This window comes from Cryptotermes secundus, unplaced genomic scaffold, assembly GCF_002891405.2.
Source record: "Cryptotermes secundus unplaced genomic scaffold, Csec_1.0 scaffold363, whole genome shotgun sequence".
In the NCBI taxonomy this organism is placed as follows: Eukaryota; Metazoa; Arthropoda; class Insecta; order Blattodea; family Kalotermitidae; genus Cryptotermes; species Cryptotermes secundus.
In genome coordinates, this window is record NW_019737986.1 from 673,369 (window position 1) to 695,329 (window position 21,961).

At 43.2% G+C, this 21,961-nt stretch overlaps 1 protein-coding gene across 4 annotated transcripts in view; it reads right to left on the minus strand.

Annotated features, from left to right (window-relative positions):
* LOC111870614 (irregular chiasm C-roughest protein) overlaps positions 1 to 21,961 on the minus strand; it is a 525,714-nt gene that overhangs the window by 41,239 nt on the left and 462,514 nt on the right. For all 4 annotated transcript variants that reach the window (XM_023863049.2, XM_023863048.2, XM_033753921.1 and 1 more), the window contains one exon: positions 11,828 to 12,060. In XM_023863049.2, the coding sequence (XP_023718817.1) occupies positions 11,828 to 12,060 (233 nt within the window). The remainder of the gene's footprint in view (positions 1 to 11,827; positions 12,061 to 21,961) is intronic.

Here is a 21,961-nt window from a genome sequence, read left to right on the forward strand (position 1 = left end):
AACCAGACGCAGTGGATATCGATGCATTAGTTCAGAATGTTAGAGAAAGTCGAAAAGGAAGAGAGGAGGAAGAAGAAGAAGTAAAGTGTAGAATGAAGACTTATCAAGAAGCTGTCAAAAGTCTGAAGGAACTGTAGGAGTTTGCCGTGCAACGGAATGATTCAGACATGCTTAGTGTAATTTCTCAGGCTAAAGTGTTTGTGCAAAGTCAGGCAGCCAAGAGAGTAAACTGCGTGCAAGAAACTGCCTGAGTTCTGGTAAAATTATAAAAACTGAGTACTGCAATTCTTTTCTATTCAGTGTAATGTTTCCATGTGTTCAATGATTATAGTGTGAGTAAATTAATGAGCATGTTGTTTTGTTTTATCTCAAATATGTGCATGTCCTGGTTTAATTATTATAGTATACCTTGATTAAACGGAAACCTGGCTTCAGCACAAATTCCGTTTAAGACAGGTTTTACTATATTTCCACAAATGACAGAATGATTAGTGAATGAAACCAAAGTCGCCTCTTTTGAGGTAATATTCAGGCATTTGAGGAAAACCACGAAACACTCTCAGACAGTATATCCAGTTCTTGGGGCAAGATCTGAACCCGGAATCCTCGAATATGAAGCATAAATGCTACCCACTCATATAGGGCCTGTCGGTCGCTGAATCTTCGTAATGAAGTGCTCATGCTGTTGCCTGGCAGAAGAAGGAAGAATTTTGTCAGTTGGCAATGTTTACAGTCTGTACTGTTTTTGGGACAGGTGCGGGGGAAACATTGTCAAGTACGAGTATACAGGAGAGTGGCTATAGACGGGGTACGGATTGGATGAATTGAATATATTGACATGTTATATACACCACTTGGAACTACAGACTATTACAGAGCTATCGATGATCTACACACGATACAGTACACAGTTACACACACACTAGTGTCCTCAGTCTACTACACTCGCTACTAGTCATTTCCTGGTAACGGATTTTAACACAGGAACTGTAACAGACTCACTGTCACTGCAGCACATATGAAGTCTTCTCTTCACGGCCTCATTCACCTCTTGCCGTCTCTTCTCAATCATTCGACTGACATCTCACGAGACTCCCTCAGTTCTCTGCTGCAACTGCCGACCATCTCGATGCGTCACACTGTCCTACTTACATCACGGCAAGAAGCACGTAGAAAACGCTGTTTCCTAACAATTCCTATATTTTTATAGAGGTGTGTTTACCTCGCCGCTACATAGAAACGGTAGTTTTTCTATAGTCACGTGCGTGTACATTTCCGCGGGAATCTTTTTACCCCCGCTTCCAATCAGTAAACTATTCCGGCTTTCAGGCGTCATGTCACAGTATGATCCATAAGAACTCAATCGAACCCGCGGTTATGGTCAGATATTACTAAGACTTTGGCTGCCTGTAATTCGTTTACTTCCTCATTCCTAAGAAAGAAAGCCCAACACACTAACAAAACATACACCAGGCTCACAGATGGAGGTGAGGTTGTCAAATTTGTGCGCTGGCCGCCCTACACTGATACTGGCCAAAGGAACTGAACTCAGCAACATGAGAAGGCGGTTAGAATTAATGCAACTGGTCCGGAGATGTGTTCATTGAAGCTAATGTGGCCTGCAGTTAGGGCGCTGATAAACTATAATGACTTGTGAAAAGGGATCGTAGAGGAGCCCAAGGTGTTTTATTTGAAGAGCCTATCCCAACATTTGCTTGAAGCAAACACGGGCCTCTCAGTCTTGATTAGTTAGTTGACATATTTCCCAGCGTCAAAACTGACCTAGGACATGTAACTGTGCGAGTTGAAGTTGTTTTATGATATAAGTAGAAACATCTTGGACAGTATCAAGATATACGAAACAAACTCCGTGGTTTTAGTCCGCAAGCGAACTATACCGACAGAGCGACCGCCGCTTGTCGGCGAAGTTAGTGCCAACTTTAGCGGATAGAGAGTGTCACGTGGTCAGCGCAACGAATCCCCAAGGCTGTTAATTCTGGTTTTCTACAAATAACTCCTCAGTTATCATCACGATACCCACTACTTCTCAGAAAAAATCTGGTAGCGCCGGCAATCGAACCCGGACCTCTGGATCTGTAGCCAGGAATTCTAACCACTAGACCACAGAGGCGGTGTACCAAGATATACCAAAGAGATTAATAATTAAATTAAGTTAAGGACCTACTCTGGAAATTTTTTGTTATTAAATCATTTCGAAAACTGCAAGACGCAGAATATCAGGAAACACGTACAAAAAACAGCAAGTGAAGACTAACATTTTGTTTGCGCTTCGCGTATTTCCATGCTACATATTCTGCCCATCTGGTGAAAAGTACAAATTATTGAGCTCATCCTGCCTGTTTTTTTTTCCTTTCTTATGGATGCGACTGGCCCTGAACCCCATCCAGCATGCTCTCCAATGTTCGGAATGAGTGGAGCTGCAGTTTCACATTTGCAAACGTATTCATGGCACTGCACTTAAGCAGCGGGTCCGTGCAAAGCAGCTTTACCGTTCGCATGACAAATCTGTTCTCATCTAAATCCGTAACCGGGACAGACACAACTTTGCAACCTGCTGATTTTCGTCTACTGCATTTACAATATAAATTCCGCGTTTATTATTTAAATTCCGGTCTCATTACTTGACTTCAGGTACTTGGATGTAAGACGTGTTTTACGGATTTATGCATCGTCAATCAATTTTCTCTTTACCCCGAACTGATATTGGCCAATAATGCAAGCATTGATGAGAGAGCTGCTGTTGCAATTCAGTGAACTGGACCCGCTCATGACAGGATCCAGTAATGGGCTTTTGTGATGACGGTGCTGAATCTACGGATCACGTTACAACCGGCCATCTGTCGACAAGCCGAACAAATAGGCATATAAATGCCAACCACTGAAGCAAGATGTTGTACCTTGGGACATTTGTTGTTCCGTGGGAGGTAACGGTCGTACACAAATATACACCGGTTCTTTTTTGTTCATTTCTCTTTGTTTGAGTCTGTATTTTATCTTATCTTGTTTCTTTCTTTATACTCTCCTCGTATTTATTTATTTCGTATCTCCTTTCTTATTGCTTTATTTCTTCGACCTGTTTTCCATACATCATTTCGGTTCTTGCTACTTACCTTCCAAACTGCCGGTCCTGCTGCCGGTCTAGTTTGCTTGCTTCCTTTCATTTTGGTGCGTTGGTAAAAGAATTTGCTTAAATGCGCCTGTTCGCTTCGCCATGTCTGTCCATGTGTCCGCATGTAACAACGTGAGTCACGCTCAACGGATTTCCGTGAAATTTGGTTCTGGGGCGGTTTAGAAGTTACTGACAAGGTACAATTTTTGTTTCAAACCAGACAAGATTGATACTTTAAAGGGACACCTGCAAGCGTTTCTGAGCCAATGTCGAGCTTAACTCGCTCGTAACTCTGTAAATACTTACCACAAGGAGCCATTACTATGAATCGCATTACTTGGTGTGAGACACTCCAATTGTAACCAGTATCTCATTATCTAGTTTAGGGATTTGGTAAGAAGGCCTTCCTTAAACGAATAAGATATTTTACTGCTGAGCTAACTTACTTCTTATCGTGCTCATAATGTAAATGAAATTCCCTTTTGTCAAGATGGCAACGTATTAAGTAGCTACATATTTTCGAGCGTACTGAACTCTTCGAATTAACGGGGCAGTCTTTTGTTATTGTGATGGTGGCAATAATGATCATTTCTATTTGATGGTGAGAACTCCTAGAAGATCATTAATTACTAAATCCCCGATATGAACAACCTTTCAAACAAGATCAAAGGCATCTTCAAGCCTACCGGCATTACTACAGTTTGCGGAAAATGCATTCGTGAAATGAGAGGGCCTTAAACTCCTTTCAAAGCGTTCTCACAAGACTAACAAAATCAATGTTACTGTGGTGGCAGCAATGTTCAGTTCCAGTTTCATTTCAACTTCTCCTTTTTGTACTTTTGTTCTCTGTGGCACTTTACCAGTCCACGAAGAACAATGACTAAAGAAGAGAGGATTTTGTAGAGGGACTGGAACGTCGTTTTGAGTTAAAATGAAGTACAGGGTGCCTTGTAGAAAACTGCTCCCTTTATTTATTAACACGAGATGGAAATTGTTTTCTACAGGATGCAACGTCGCTAAAAAACGAAGATTAAATACAGGATGATTCTAAATTTTTGTCGGGGTTTCCGTGGCCTATAATCTTCAAACCGGGAAAAATAAAATTAAATTACTTAAGGAATATGAAAGTATAAATCAAAAGGTTTTATTACTTATAGAATTAATACTGCAGAATGCCAAACAGCTTCAACATGCGCGCCTTTCTTTGTACGCAACCAGTTTTATTGCTTTTTTTTTTCCCGGTTTCAAAATTTTAAGCCACGGAATACTAATTTAGAATCACCATGTATATTAGATGCAGAGAAAATACCACGCAGCATCCTGAGTTTTTCAGTTGCCAATAGCAGTGCCAGCCTAATGTACAGAGTGTCACACGTGTACGAACGCCGATCACGGCTATAATTTTCTGCAAAGAACTTTTTGGGATTCGAAGTCATGCTCAGGTTTATGTCTGTAAACTGAGATGTCAGTCGGTATTGCAGGACACAGACTACACAGTGGCATAAATCAGAAAACTGTGATCTAAATTTACACCGTCCTGAATGCCTCGAATCAAACAGTTTAGTGGCCCTACTCTTCACCTCCCAAACAGGTCATATCAGTTACTTTGTTGACAGAGATATGTGAGTCACCTATGCATGAATATTTCTTCAGCATCAGTATGTGAAACACTTGCAAATCAATATAAGTTAAAATGGTAATGTAATCCAGTCACGCATGCATTCTTAGCTGTAGCAACGGATGGAGATGAGCGATACTTTCTCGGTTTCGTCACCAGCACCGTAACCCACTTGGAAGGAGGATGGGTGTGTTGCAGAGTTGGTCTGGACGTCGTGACAAAGAGAGAATCCTTGTTTCTGCTTGGAATCTGACACCGGACGTCCAGCCCGTAGTCAGTCACTACACTGTACTCTCCCAGCTCGCAAAAATATTGGTTAGGGGGTTGAAAACTTGCAGCGAAGTTAGTCATATGGACGAAGAATCATTTTGATAGAACAATTAGAAGTCCCACTACAGTGGACTCTAATGGGTTTCCACGATCGTGAACGCTCGCGATTATGGGCTTTTGGTCTTCGAGCATCGTCTGATATTCTAAACAACACAACGTTTCGGCAACTGGATCTGTCTCCGTCCTCATGTGAGGGGGTGGGAGACACCTACTCTGTTGAGTCCGTTAGAAAGAGCTAATCTGTCACTGGGCCCCTCACCTGAGGACAGAAACAGATCCGGTTGCCGAAACGTTGTGTCTTACAGAATACCGGACGATGAACAAAATCCCAGTTATTTCACTATGGTAACTATGCAAATATTTTTTTGTCAGACTTATTAAATAGTCACCAAAGCTTTGCCGACGAAGACCGAGGAGATGAACGACCAATAACATATACTAGGTCTGCTGCATTTCTCATACGGGGATATGGTTATGAGAAATTTGGAAACTTTTAAATCTGATGTCATGCAACGAAAGACTGGACAGTTTATAGAGATTCAACCTCACTTTCCACCGAAAAGTTTCGCATCCAGTTTTACGTGTTATCACGAATGAATTCATTTTCAGCAAAAGTGAAAGTTGTGTTTTATCTCGGGTTAATCACTATTATTTTTTTCAATGGCTCTTCCAGCCCATTCAGGGCCCTCGCCTCTTATTCAGTTCCGTAATCATTTTTCACAGACGGCAGGACTCCTTGGGCGAGTGATCAGCCAGTCGCAAGGCCGCTACCTAGACACAGGACAACACAATCACAGACTAAACACATACACAAAAATCTATGGCCTGAGCGGGATTCGAACCCACGATCCCAACGTCCAAGCTAGCGGCTACTGTGACTGGCTGATGATTAACTGAAGACGAGCTGTCCCGATGATTTAATTAAACGCTACTCCACGAAGACGCATGGGGGAATGGACGTACAGGTCTGCGCATTTTTAACCTCGGTACGAGATTGAGATGAGTGTCAGTGTCACACTCCTGGCGCTTCACCCTTTGGTACCCATCAGATAGGAGGCTGGGCGGGCCCAAAAACCAGTCTGCATGCTGCGAAGGAGAGAAATATCTCTTTCTCTTACATGGAATCAAACCTCGATTCCCCGGTTGCACAGCCCCTAGCCCAGTCGCTATACCGATTAAGTTCTCTCGTCCCCCCAAGAGGACTATGCAGTGCTTTTTGTGATATGACTGTGCTGTAGCACACCGCGGAGTCTCGCGTTCAATCCCGCGTGATTTCGTACGAGATCAGTTGTAGGCGAGGTGACTGCAGCAGATTCTTCTGTTTACCGTGGTCTTCATATTGTGGACCCCCGACACTCACAGACTCAGTCTTCATAGATACATGGGGATTCCCGAAATTTGCAGTGGCAGAGCGGTTGTGTGTCATCGGGCTGCAACAACTATTGCTGCTACGTTATTGCTGAACAAACCGCCCCGTTAGTATTCACGTCCGTGACGCTGAAGCCGTGTTTGCGCCCGTGATGCAGTGACGAAGGTTTGCAGACCAACATTATCTATAGCGGCACGAGCGAACTGCTGCTTGACACAAGGCTGAGGGGCTGTCAAGCGCACATGGCAATAATCACGGAAACTTGCCAACGCTCATTATCCGGGAAGCATGGGACTGGTTGGAGAAATAACAAGGGATACAACATTACTGATCTTTGCTCTTCAATAAACAAGAAAAAAAAAATCCTTCACACGCGTTTCACGTTCCTTCCCGTGCATTTGTGTCTCTGAGTATGAACTGCAATGTCAAAGAGCAGAAAGTAACCCAAATCTTCAACAACCTATGTTGAAGGAACTATTTGTAATTTAGCTGACGGATAGCTATGTTGTGAAGCAACCATCTGCGAAACCCAAGCGTAAATGGAAAGATATTATTACAATGGGTCCTTTGAATATGATGTAAGGATGTGGGTGGACTGGACTCATCCGGATGACGATAGGGTTCAGTAGAGGAGACTTTTGAACACGGCAATAAATATGCAAGAAATGATAGTGATGAAAATAGCAATATTATGGTCCAGGTATGAAATGCATATATCAAATTGATCGAGACTCCTTAGGGATATAGATCGCTAGGCAATCTCATGTGCATGTGGGTTGAATAATATTAAAACTGATTTAGAAAGCACAACATGTGTACATGAATTGGATTTATCTGGCGTAGGACTCATGATCCAGTGGCAGGCTCTTGTGAACACCCAACGAACATTCGGGCTGCTGACGGACTAGCAATTTCTTGACTAGCTGACGTTTCGAGAGTGACTCTGTTCCGTGGAGTTATGTATAATGACGTATCGACACTCACTTTGGCTGAAACAGTTTTCCGAACATGTTCTTTAAGAATAAAAATGCAGTCAGAAATTCGATACTTTCATCTCCATGTACACACAACTCCCACTGTTTCAGGGAAAGACATTCCAGGCAACAGAAGCACATATTACCCAATTAGGATGAGTGGCTCATTTCTTCATAACTTACTTTTCCCCACCTCACTGCAAGCAAATGCATAGGCACAGTTAGAGCACGGTCACATTAAGACAAAATTGAATGTCATTAAAATACTTCAGCGTATCCGCACTCTTGTCCTCATTAGCTGCTGGCATCACCAAAATAATATTTCTATTACTACGGAAAACTACTGCTGCGTTATGACAAGTGAAGGATGTCTTGTAATTCCGGGATCATATGCGACAGACAGAGCCCATTTATCTAGGCTAGGTGTCGTTCACAAACATTACCACGTCTTCGATCCAAATCATATTGTGAACGTTAACCCCAGGGTATGATAAACTGTCCTTCACGCGTGTAAAAGGGATTATGCCGAAGCTGCTGGACTGGGGAACTTAAAGATGGGCGTTTTTTTTTTTTTAGAATTATAATTCGTATTTCATTACAGTCTTTTAACCCTTATGCCGTACGTGGTAAAGGAAGGAGAAAACCGGGCAACAAACATGGTCACTATTTACGGAAAAAGATTAACTACGCACTTTTTTTTCTTCACTTTTCTCTATTCCCTTCCTTCAGCCATTTCCTTTTTCTTTCGAACCGTCCTTTCCGTTCCTTTTACCTTCTAACTTTTCTTTATTTGTTCGCATTCCTTATTCCTTTTTATTTTCCTCTTCTCTTCGTTCTTTGCGTTTCTCTCTTCTTTCTTGCTTGTCTCTGCGTTCCTTATTTTTCTTATTTCATGTTTTGCTGTCATTTATTTTTCGCTCTTTCGCCTACATTCATATCGAGCCTGACCAACATATTCTGATGGGGATGCGAAACGTCCAGAGATGAGAGACGCAATATCTGGCAGCATGCCCCAGATGAGCCATGTAATTCCAAATTCCATAGAGAAATAAGTTATTAGCTGCACTGTTTTAAAATTACTATTAGGTATTTTGTATCTGTTTTGATGGTCTTGTGACTTACTGCTCGTGAATCAGAAACAGAGTTCATGTACTCATTGTACTGATCCTTCAGAACCCTTTCATGCACCACGTAAATAAGTGGATTGTAATACTTGCTTTGCCGGTCACGGTAGCCGAGCGGTCTAAGGCATGCACTGTCTTCGCTCGCTCGGAAGCCGGAATCGTGGGTTCGAATCCCACTCAGGGCATGGATGTTTGTGTGCGTTTTTCTGTGTTTGTGTACAGGTAGAGGCATTGCGACGAGCTGATCACTCGCCCAAGGAGTCCTACCGAATGTATAAGATGTAGAAAAACCGAAGTGAACGGAGAGTTTCATGGAGGTAGGCCTAGGCCCACTGGGGCTGTAGTGCCAAGGAAAAAAGCTTGCTTCAGTTATTTCTGCTATTACTGATTCTCTTTGCGTACACTCCCGCCTTGACACATTGACTCCCAAATATGCCGTCTCGCGTTGCAAGTCTAGCCAGCAAGTTGCAATATCATATCGTTTTTAGTCTTTATCTGTAAAACCGAAACAGTCATGTAACTCAGGCACTGAGGGCAGAGCGCAGTGCTGGAATATGGCAGGAGGAGTTCTCGTGAAATATCCAGTCCTCGAATGATACTCTGAATTTCTCAATTTTATGACTGCTGCTGAAATCGATCTCTCGAATTTAATGTACACTCATTTCACGAGACTGCGTGATCGCCGCCACCCAGAACACTCATGCGGACGGACGCTTCATTTACTCCTACACGTAGCCGTCCCAGGGGCATCAAGTTTAAACAGCTGATGACTTGACACGTAGTAAGAGAAATATTATTTGTAGGATTGAGTAGTTTCCTTGGGCGTGAGTGCCGTCACTTAGCTCCTAGCAGAGGGCTCTGATTCGATTTCCGGCCAATCCTATCTCTACTGGATTCTGCCCCGTCACGTGAATTTCCTTATTGATTTCTTTTTCAGTTTCCTTTCCACACCAGAGTCTGTTACAATTCTACATCCCTCTACTGCAACTTTCTGCTGCATTTCTTCAGCACTAATTTTTTATGACTCAGATAGTGTTGCTGCTAGATAAGCAGCTGCATTAGAATGGAGAATGCATACTTACGTAGTTCACAGCTCTAACAAACTGCATTGTCTATTAATAACCACTGACTTAGAGTAAACTTAGAAAGTTCGAAAGTCTTTTATCGAATTTACATCTATTCATAAACAAACATCGGGAGAACTTGAGGGACGAGAGTTAGGCATACACGGGCGAAGACATTACAATGGATCGTAATGAAACAGGCTCCGAAGATGCTGACTCGACCCATCTGCCTGTGGACAGAGGCGACGCGGCCGACCCTTATGAACCGGGTAATAAGCCTTAGAATTCCATAAAATGTAGGAACGATTTTTAATACCTGGAAGACACTCTCCCACTCGTCTTTCATGTTTCGATAACCTGAAATAAACGCTAAAAATATTTGCTGAAGGGTAGGTCTACAATGACGAACCTCCCCGTCACGCAGCTGTCTCTCATTTTGCTCACAAACACCCCCAGTTCCTGACTTTCTGTAAATGTAAGACCCATGCCATAGAATTACGATTACAGTTATGTGTCGGTTCGACGTTACACAATTATAGAAATGCCAAATTATGGATGTAACACGCAAGAGATAAAAATATGGATATGAGTGAGGACCGACGGCCATTTTGTGACACGAGGGAGATCATGGTTTTGCAAAGGACAAGAAGACAGACAAGATATACGTGCCACTGGATGCAGAATACCTCTGCAATGTCTAAAAGAATGCTCTAACCACGTATCATATACAGCCTTACTGAAGACGCGGACCGTAGGTGTGGAAGGAATGCAGGAGACACGTGTACACACGGACACAAATTACTGTATTTACTACGTACGAGAAACATAACATCATATCAGTCTCTTATATATGTTGTACGCGGGCGTGAAGCCCAGACATCAATTTGCTACATCATCCGTTCTCGCCTCTACGGCGCATGCGCACCCAGCATGTGGGCATGATAACACACAATGAATACAGAATACAATATACATATACACTTGGAAAATATATTCTTATATAATCTAAATGTAAGCTTATTTAATTACTGATCACAGCGGCTGCGCAGAATGGGCCGCGTACACTATTGGTCCGTTCGAACACTGGGATCGCTAACACTTCGGAAAACGTCATACATGCCCTGCCCCTCACTACGAATGCAAATCCCTGGAGGATCTGAGGCCCTGTCAGCCCTGAGTTATCCCTTCTGGGGTAGGATGCCATGTAGTCCGTTGAAGTCAACCGACCTTCGGAGGAACACATCATCACCATTTTCAGGGACGAAGGATAAGCCAAGAAATAAACGAGCACGAAGCAGGTAGCAAACAGAGCTGCTGGTTTCTTTCCTGTCTTATTTTTCGATCCCGAAGATGGAAGTGACACGTTCCTCCGAAACGTTGGCTGACTTTTTAACGGGCTACACAGCTTTATACCCCCAAGATTTCCTTCTTGGTGGTAATTATCAACACCGGAAGATGTCGAAAGCAGAACCAAACCTGAAAACAGTCTGTAGCACTTTATCTGAAAGCCCCTATCCACAGATACAACAGGTATTTTCTTAGCTCACTTATCAACGCTTTGTACTTTCACGGGTTTGTTTTCTTCCTAAAAACATAAATGGAAATATAGACTATAATTTTAACTATTGTTTCGTTTGGGTGTGAAAGCTGGTCTTCCAGGGGAACCACTTCGATTGAGAGTGTCTGAGAAGAGGGTGCTGAAACTTGTGAGCTTACTTTCAGGGTTGCGGTTACATAAAAAAGTAGAGATACGACACGTACAGTAGAGTGGGTACACCACCGTGACCCTGGGAGTCGTAGGAGGCGACGAAAATGGAAGTGTCACATCTGAGACAATAAAATATGGTCGCCAATCCCAAGGGACTCGGACCCGAGAAAGACTAAGCTGGCAAGGGCCAGCAGCATATACAAAAGACAGACCCGTCCTCTCGTCAGAGAGGGTGCCCCACAAAAACAAGGCCGTAAGTGTGAAACAGTAATAAATATCTGGCCATGAGCCCCATCACTGACTGACTGACCGTCAGTCGCAACGTGACTTCGACTTGCACAGAGGAGCCTGTATACGTATGTACATACATGGGAAAGAAGAGATCAAGCAGTGACTAGCTGAGAATCAGTCTAGAGATTTGCCAGGTCTGGGAAATACTAACCTATACAAGAAAATGCAGTGCTGGACAGACTACGAAAGCGTGGTTCGAGTATCAGCACACCCCCTTACCTCTGCCGCTGGCTTTCCGGCTAAAGACACACATTCTAACTCGATCTCTCTGTCTTCAGTCGTCACAAGAAAATCCCCTTGCACTATTCTAGGAGGCTCAGGAGGTACAAGAACTGTGAGGGTCGCGAACTTGGACCGGATTCCAGGCTCTCCAGCGAGTCCGGGGCCCACCTGACACTGGTACCGAGCGTCGTCATCCAGCATCACGGGGAAGATATCCAGGGAGAAGTCTCCTGCAACAAGAGAAAACAGAGAAGTGAGACAAGTTCCCGTGTGAAGGTCGTAACGGGGCCGGATTTCCGGATATCCCAGATGAGGAGATATATTTAGAACAGTGCGTTGGCACCCAGCAGCGGGCGCGCGGGCGGGCATGCGTGGGCGCGTCGCGGCATGTAGCGTCCTCCTCACAATCAACCAGCTTCATACACCGATCAATGAAGGATTAAAAAACGCAAGAAACGCCATTGGAAACTCTACACTTTCACGCTTATTTTTGACTGACTCCTGTTCTTCGCGCGGGATTTTCTTAAAGTAAACTGCATTGAAAAACTAATATTTCTCCTATGACGTAACTTCGGGAAAGTTAATGCTTGTAACTATGTACTTATTACACATTTTTTTTGGTATGGATTTACAATAATCTGGATATGCAGGTGTTAAAAATTTAGAAAGTATTTATTTCATGTGACTTAAAATTAAACAATATGTATGCTCTAAGAAGTAGAATATATTTTTTAAATTCCTGTGTTTACACGAAGCACTCATCAGAAATCATCAGCACTCACTCAGAAAGCAAATATTGCTACAAAGATAATTTTCGGCTATAACGAAAGTGTCATTTGTATTGAGAAAAATGTATATTCCACACATATGCACGAGTCCTGTATATTTCTAACATGACGTCACTTACGTTCAAGACTCTCAGGTGTTCTCTCTGTAATGCATGTGACATCTCGCCCACGAATTTATATGATATATTCTTACTTGGACCTGTGCGCAGTATTTGATTTACTGACAGAATAATGAAATTTGCACAAATGCAGGCAAGGTCAATTTGTACCACATACTCAGTTCACTTAAATCATTGAAATATTTCATGCAATACTGCAGTAGATGACGCACAGTCCGTCTCCAGTTAGTAACAAATGCTTTAAGCTTTAAATCAACACGTTCTCTATTTCTTTCCGCAGTATCTCTAAATTCGACGCCTCTGTGACGGCTCTGATCCACAGTCTCTGGGCCGAATACAGGGAACCGGCCCTTTCTAAGGCCTTACAAGGACCGTGCCTTGAATAACACCAGAGCCCTTCTTTCGATGTCCGCCCGATTCAAAAGTCCTACTTATTTTATCCTTCAATACGTTTCTGTGTACATGCAGTAAGGCTGTGAATGGCAAGGAAATGGGTGCCAGCCCCTCACTGCCCTGCAGTTCCATGTCACCTAGCCTCAGTTTGTCGGCTCATTGCACCAATATTATGTCGGATACTGGCCACTGACAGCAATGGCCTACATTTTACATTCACATTTGAGACGCTGGCATCGTTCCAGTTCTGCAGGCGTCTGGGTGTCAAGATGGGAGAGAGTGAACTCCCGAAACGTCGTCTAGGCCTGTATAGGACACACTTCACACAGTGGACAATGTATAACATGATACTGGTGTAGTCAGTCACGTTATTGGCGGGCACCCAGACGTCATAACTTGAGCTCCAAAATGGCGACCATGCCTACATTCAAGATGGGAGCCATAATGGAGACACTCAATCGGCAGCAGCGGAAGGTGTGTGATAAAGGACACTTTAAAATATGTTTAATTTTATTAAAACAGTTTATGTTTGAATGTGGATAATGATTTTCCCAGAACTGCCCCTCGAATTGCTACTTGCATTCTGTGTGATGAGAAGGCTATGGTACATGAGGCAGGCAGAGTAAATTGTACATAATGCCTTTGTAGGCAAGCGTACAGATGTGCGGTCTCTTAAAGCAAGATATTTCGATATGCACATATGCGCGGTCCTGTCAGAAGTGCGCTGTGGGACAGAGAAATTGCTAGGCATTTGTCTCAGGCCAAGGCGACAAGAGGGGTCGGCTGAAGAAAGTCACGTTGACAAGAAGCAGGGAAGTGACGTCATTGTTTGATGAAACTTCACAGCTGTCATACAGAAGAAGCCAAAAAAAAAAAAAAAAAAATGTAATGTTCTTACATAAAGAAAAAACAAACGGAGAACTTTTCTTTTCTACCTCCAATCCGTTTACTTGCACTTAAAATAATAATTTATCTACATTTATCTAACTCTAGAATTACGGATGCAACAGTCCTTCTTGAGAAGTTCATTGCGCTCAGCTGGTCAAGAAGTTTCCAGCTTATTATTGTACCCGATGACTCACCATCAGCTTCACTATATCCCGCCAGTGGTCAATACCAGTTGACTGTTAGGCCATTCAGACAGAGATGCCGCAGTGGGCAAAAAGCCTCAGGACAAGTATTTTCGAAAGTATGAACCGGGTAGCGACAATATTGCTAACGCAGCAGTGTGAAAGTTACTTCAGTTCGAGTTTGAAAACTGCAGGAACAATTGTCGCTGAGTCGTCTGTTATACTGTCTGCAGGCGACATCAGAGTCACGTGTACATCGGGTAGGTTCACGCAAGTAACTTTGCACGCTTTTATCAGTTAACTGGCTCTTCCCTTCAACGATTTTTATAACAGAATCAATTCTTCTATATTGCCAGTCACGTGACTGGGTGCAGGAGAGATGTGACAATGCTTTCTGGGCAGAGATCCCGCACTAAGATATCCCTACATATTTAAACATTAGAAGCATAAACTGCTGTGACATGTACAGCCATCTCTAGGCAACGCCCGAAATACGAGTACGCAACAATGGAAAGGATATTGGAAGAAGTATTTATGTGTGGTCCGCGCCATGCCCAGTGCAAGGCAAGGAACAATAGACACGCATTATTCACAAAAGAAGACCGTGTGGGGTCCGCGATATAGCCAGTGCTGGTAACGGGCCAACGAACACGCATTGTGACACATGACATGTGTTTTCTGTCATGCGTTGTCCGTGCCGCGACTATGTAAGGGAGTCAGTTGTCGGTAAGGTAGCCACGAGAAGTTAGTAGTTGAAGAATTAGAAGTCAGACTGTGAAGACTTAGTGTGTGATTAGAAGATGTAGTCACAGCTGTTTTAATTCCGTTACTAGGGTTCGACTAGTGAAGACTGAGAATCCTAGTGCGTGTGTAACGGTGAACTGTAAATTGTGTAAATCAGCGACACGGCTGTATTGCTTCTAAGCGGGAGGTGAATGTATAAGGTGTTAATAAATCCAATCATCCAATCCAAAAATAGTCATGTCTTCGAACCACGTAACTTCTAAACCATACGCCAGTGCCTTACACGAAATTTACAGACCATTTAAAATTCTGGAAGCAGTTCTGAAACAAAGCAACATCCTGAACAAACTCGAAACATATTCAATGCTGACGAATCTTGTATTCAGCTAATATACGTACAAACCCGGAATATTTGCAGCACAGGAAGGGGTCAGAGATGTGCACGTTCCTGCGTCACATGATAGAGGGGAGAATGTAGCAGTGACCGCATGATCCCTTCTGAAGGACAGTTCCTTCCACCAAACGTCATTCTGAAATGAATTAGTAATAAACAAGCATTTGGGGACCGTCTTCCCTAGGGACCGGAAGTGCATACGAACGTCAAGTCCTCCTACTTTAATTCAGGGTTATTTTTCTGATTTTTTTTGGGAGCACTTTATTCCGAATAAACCGTCAGGGAAACGCCTCCTTGTTCTTGATGGTCATGCATTTTATTGCAATGAATCTGAGTTACTGGAGCTAGCAGACTCACATGACATTGCTACTCTCTCCTTACCAAGTCACATACCTCAGGCTATTCACCTACTAGGCTTGTCTCTCTTTAAGCCTCTTAGGACCTATTGCAATCAAGAACCAACGACATGGATGAGAAGCCACAAAGAATGGAACACTACACGGTACCAAGTGGCGGAGCTCATTGGAAAAGCTTGGTAAGTGCTGTCCCTGTGTCACATGGCAGCTCAAGAGGTACAGTGACTGGAATGTTTCGTTTCGACGCAAATGTAATTCCCAACCACTACACTACAAACAATTCAGCGAGTCCACGTGAAAAGAAAGAACCATAACTTTCAGCATCCACGTTAGGAGTCCGTCTGTCTCAGCCTCTGATGGAATATATACAAACAGGCCATCAAAACACCTCCTAGAAGTCGGTCCGGTCCCTACAATTCTTGCTGCCTTCAACAGGAGAATAACACAAAGTGCAACTATTATAATGCCACAGGAACTTATCAACAGACGAAATGCAGCTGACGAGAAGAACCGAACGAGAAACACATCGGGATCAAAGAAACCACAGACGAAAGCTGAACAAAGAAAGACTCGTGAGGAAAGTTAGAAAAGGAAGACTATAGTTACGATATCAACATCTGCTATAAATTCTGGGGAAACTGTATCAAGACAATATTAGAATGCAGAAAATGGCTACATTAATCCTGTACCACGTGTGGACTGTTTTGTAATTTGTGTGGACGGGATAAAAAGAGAAAAGAAAAGAAAAGGAGACATAGGGACAGAAAGAGTGAAGAGGCCTGTTGCGGCATCTCCCCCACACATGAGATAGAGATGTCGCAAGTACAGTCTTTTCCTTGCTTTGTGCTTGTGATCACATTTCCTTGATTTCAAGTCTTGTAGATTTTGTGCTCAAAGCAGAAGAACTGTTCAACTAATAAATTATTTTGTTTTCTTTAAATACCGCTGTACAAATTTTCATCATTTACAGACAGGTTTTTAAAAACTGCCGCAACTCTCCCCAATTCATCCTAGTCGAGATACTTTTTAAAATCCTCTATTTATTCCCATCTACATCTAGGTCTGCCAAATGGTCTCTGTCCTTCAGATTCTCCGACTAAAATACTGTATGCTTCTCACCTGCCCTTGTTCCCCCTTCATTAAGTTCGATTTCATAACCCTAACAGCATTATTTGGGACCTACAATTGATGAAGACTTGCCAGTTTCTCTGTCCTGTTATTTCTTCTTTCTAAGACCCGAATATTCTCCTTACCACCCTGTTATGGCTAAGCCACTGGGCTGTATACGGAGACGCGTCGTTTCAGAAGACAGACAAAGGTATCAGTATACAGGGTGTTCAATCAAGGAGGAAACTTCGCAACACCGCTGACGGGGCCCAACATTCCTCACAGATTGCTGCTGTAACTGCCGATAACAGAATGGGTCATTTATCAGCACTAATGACTCATTCTGCTATCAACATTTACAGCAGAAATCTGTGAGGAATGTTGGGCCGGTTCAGCGGTGTTGCGAAGTTTCCTCCTTGACTGAACGCACTGTATTTTCAGTGTGGTTGTTGGGCGTCACTGCTTCGATCCCAAATGTTGTAGTTCATTTTCTTTGAAAGGTAACTCGGAAATAACGCGAGTTTAATGTGAGAGCTGAGCTGTGGGATCTGCACTTTTACGTGGCGTACAGTTTTGGGCGACAGTTTTTCCTCCATCAGGAATTCTACATGAGCTTCCCCTCCAGATGACAGCCTGGTCACTTCGGCCTGCAGGGGACGACCGCAAAGCTGCCCAGTGTGTATGTCTCGTGGGACACGGTTTCGAATCGAATCCCGCGATACTCTTACTTCATCGTGTAATACATCGCAGAAAGCTGCTTCATTTGATCTGCTGGCTATTGGCGGCACACTATCAGGGCTCATTACACAGCTCATGTTTCAAAATGACCTGCTAGTGCGATATATAGGGACTGTTTGCGTTGTGGTCCATCTAGCGTTGCATAAACTGGAGAGGGCGTTACATATGAGTTATAGCCTTGTCTACAGTTCTTGTACCCACTTCACTGACAGCTACTCAGAACCGGCCGGGTCCATAGCAACGTGTTTCACCTACTGAAGTGCGTTACGTTCATGTGTATGGGAACCGTCTGACGAACACGCGACGTTTGTGAACAGGGTGGGAGGAAGGGTGACTGCAGTGGAGCACTCCAAGAACTGTAATGTTTTTGTGCAAAGGTACTTTATGAGATCTGTGAACGTGACGTACCAGCCGAATACAACTTTAGCACAATGCATTGCACATTGTATTGACTTGTGTTTGGATTGCCGCAACCGCTCCATAAGATGAATTAACGACACGAAAAGATAATACACATTACAGATTCCTGCTTGAAAACTATTGTTTTTGCGTGAGATTTAGACAGTCATGGTGATGATACTGTCACGTGTAGGCTGGTACGCGTGGCGAAAATGACGGGCTCTAGTCCGGATGATTGGATTTATTAGCACTTTGTTTACAAGATCTCTTTATCGCATGTAAATACAGCGCTATCGCTGATACATACACACACTGGTCCTCTCCTGGTAACACAGCTGAAACAGGAACTATAGCATTCTCACTGAATCACATGAGTATGAGTATGAGGGGTGAGCCATAAAAACCGGCCCTCGCACTGCGACCTTCAGTGATCTATTGTGCTTCCCCTTTGGAGTAACCCTTTATTAATCCTATATTTCGAATGAAATGTAGGACTTTGTTTATGGGGACGTCATAAAAGTCACTTGGTTTCGTCAAGAACTGACCCAGGTGACGAAATCTTAGGTAAGCTATAGCCTCACAGTCACATAAGATGTTTGAGGCTGATTCAACTTCATGTAGGTACCTTTCACAGGTTGGGTCATCTGTCAGTCCCAGTTTGAAAAGGTGTCCTTTTAGGTGGCAGTGTCCTGTAAGTAATCCTACCACTCATCACTGAATCTCATACTCCAAATATTACACATGAATACAGTCTTCTAATCACAATTTCAATTCTTCACATGTCGATTTCTAAGTCTTCTTCAACTACGAACTTCCTGTGGCTGTCTCCTGCTGAGAACTGACAACTGAAACTGCTGGTGTTACTCTGTAATCCTCGTTATATAGCCTCCGCACGAGAAGCACAGAAAACACAGTTCTGTTGTTGCATAAGGCAGACCACACAGAGAACAGGTCACATGATACCTAGCCAGCGTCTTCATTGGTGATGTTGCCTAGCAACGCGCAATAAAATTCGTCCACTGAGACATATATTCCTCTGTTGCACGTTGGCCCTGTTTACCGATCCGTTGCCTAGAAACGCTTTGAGAAAATCCAAACAAACGTTCTCGCAGTAACGAACAAAGCGGAAGACCATTACTAGCCAACGGCTCGCCAAACACACGTTACTGCTGCAACCAATAGCCGCGGAATAATCAATTGCTGGGCAACGATTCGGTAAGCACGTTCCCATGGAAACGATATACAAAAAACAACAGGATAACAGAGGAAATGTAAGACATGGTGACATATTGTGTTCGCCTCGCGTTATAAAAGTGTTAGTTTAGTTCATTCGAGTGAGTGAGCAGTGAGCCGTCGTTCGGCTTTCGTCATTCGTGAGGGAGCTGATTGTTCGGCTGTGGAGTGCTAACCTGCGTACAGCGGAAGCTGAACAAGTGACCGATTCATGAATCAGAACCAAGTTACGGGAGAAATTTCGTAGTCCAGTGAGGAATGGAGCGAGTCTTAGGCAGTCATCGATTGTGAGCTGTTATAATTGGTTGTAATTGTAAAGAAGTGTCAATAAAAACAATCATCAAATCCAGAACCCATTATTATTCGTCACGGAACCTCGGACACGTGACAATGTATACAATGTTAAACACAATAAATGTGTTCCCCTTCAAAATAGTCGCAATTTTGTTCCCACAATTTTAAAACGAATTGGGCATGTGATATTGGAACACAATCTAGAAAAACATGAACATTCTGCTGTCCTGAAACACACCAAGAAAGCGTGTGCAGGCGTGATGATAAGGCTGTGCGCATTCTTAAAACAGTTCACTACACTCAGACGAATGGTCGGTCAGCTTCTTTCTGTGGAGAGTTTCAGGGTCGCTGGCACTTACTAAATACAAACCTTAAATGGCTTCGACGTGGTGTGCGGGCGATCACAACTCGTAGTTCCGTTTCCTTACGCTTCAAAACCGTTCCCTAAAGGTCTATAACAATGCTTAATCACTGTATACAATTTATATCGCGCTTTTTCCATTTTTGAGACATACGGAATATGCACAAAACTCCGAAATTTGCATCTAATACCGAAACGTCGCATAGATTTGCAACTAGTACAGACGCGTCGCATAGATATATCAGTAGATCTGTACCTCATGAAATGACGTCGCTTTATGCCCCTTTTAAGTAGAACAGAAGCGAATGAATGAGTAACTGTAGAAGCCAGGACAAGCGGGCGGGTCGAACGCGTCACTACAGAATTCGTTTACACGAAATGTGTCTAAAATTAGAAGAAGAATTCAGGGATGTAGTGAGATGGCAACAGTCTGCCCTGGTCCTGTCCTGGAGCCCTTGGCGTCTTGAGAGAGGTGAGGGCTCTGGAAGATCTACTGTTACATAGGATAGGAAGGAAATTGTTCCCGAAGTAAATACACGTAAAAATGAATTCAGACGAATATACGGCTAGATGATGATGATGATGATGATGATGATGATGATGATGATGGAGAAAACACCCGAATCATGAGAATCATATAGTTCGCATGCTGTCTGATGTCTACCAATTAAATCAAACGGCTTTTATACAAATTAAAGTTCGAAGGAATTCCTGATTCCCGTAGGTTAAACAGCTGATACGCGATATACGTGTATGACATGTGGTACTTTTGAACAAAATATATATTCCTGATTCTTCGCGCACATGGCATTATTAATTTTACTCTTTTTTTGCTGTCCTTGTTTCTATTCGATGTTATTTGGCAACCCTTGTGTTACTACAATTTTGGCAGGAAAAAATTAGTTTGCCAAACAAAGACGGCAGCTTCCTCAGTGAGTCTGCCATTTTGTTTTGCTTGCATAAGTGCACGGATCACGAGCCGTTCTGCACTCCCGTCGTGTCTGTGCGGAACAGAGGCGCTCTCTGTGATGAACGCGAACAAAAAGCACAGGAGCCACCGGAAGCGTGTCATCTGGTTGCCGCAAAAACGAAAAACTCGAAAAGTTAATAAAATGTAATGGAAAACCCAACTGAAGAAGAAATCGTATCGTGTTGTGTTGCGTTACCTCTGCTTATAATTATTAGTTTTAATCTCTAGGAGGACATAAAATGGGGCGCGCGGTGGCGTGGCTGGTTGAGGCACTATGCTACAAACAGAAAAGGTGCGAGGTCCATTCCCGATTAGGTCGTTGGATTTTTCAATTGATCTAATCCTTCCAGGCGCACTGTGGCCCTGGGGTCGACGCTGCCTCTAACAGAAATGAGAACCAGGAATATTCTTGGAGGGTAAAGGCTGGCCGGCGCGTAAGTGTAACAACCTTACCGCCATCTGTGAGTCGATTTTCTAGAGAAACTGTGGGAGCCTCGAAGTCTCTCAACCCTATGGGCTTTCATGGCGTCTTACAGGGATAGCTTTACATGTACCTTTAGGAGGACGTAATATTGTATCAGATGAGATATGTAAGTGCACGCTTAATTTTAGAGGGAATACGTGTTTCTAAGTCGCGCAAGAACTGAGGTGTTGAGGAGACGCGAGTAAAGCAATCAGGTACACGGGCTGTGATCATGGTACAGGATTCGGCCGGCTCAAGATACCAGGCGGACCTTCTTCTCCAGCAATGTGAGTTCTGATTAAATAATTTCAGACACCCTACTGATATGTAAGATTTGAGGCTTTCACGGCGGTGACTATGAAGANACTGATATTATTAATTTTATGGTTCATTAAATCATCTATCGATCGCCATATGTTAGATGTCAGTTATATTCAAGTAATCGTTAGAGCAATGAGAAACTTCATTGCAGGATAATGTGAGAATAAATCATAGAGTAGTAATGCCTGAAACTGCGGGTTGGATTCAACTGGCTCAGGATCGGGGCCAGAGACGAATTCTTATGAATAAGGTAATAAGTTTTAAGGTTACATAAAAGGCAGATAATTTCTTGTGCAGCACAGCTACTATCAGCTTCTAAAGCAGCTCCTTTGAATTATTGGAGCCAATTAAAAGAAGGGAGATGTCTGTTCACTGGCTCGT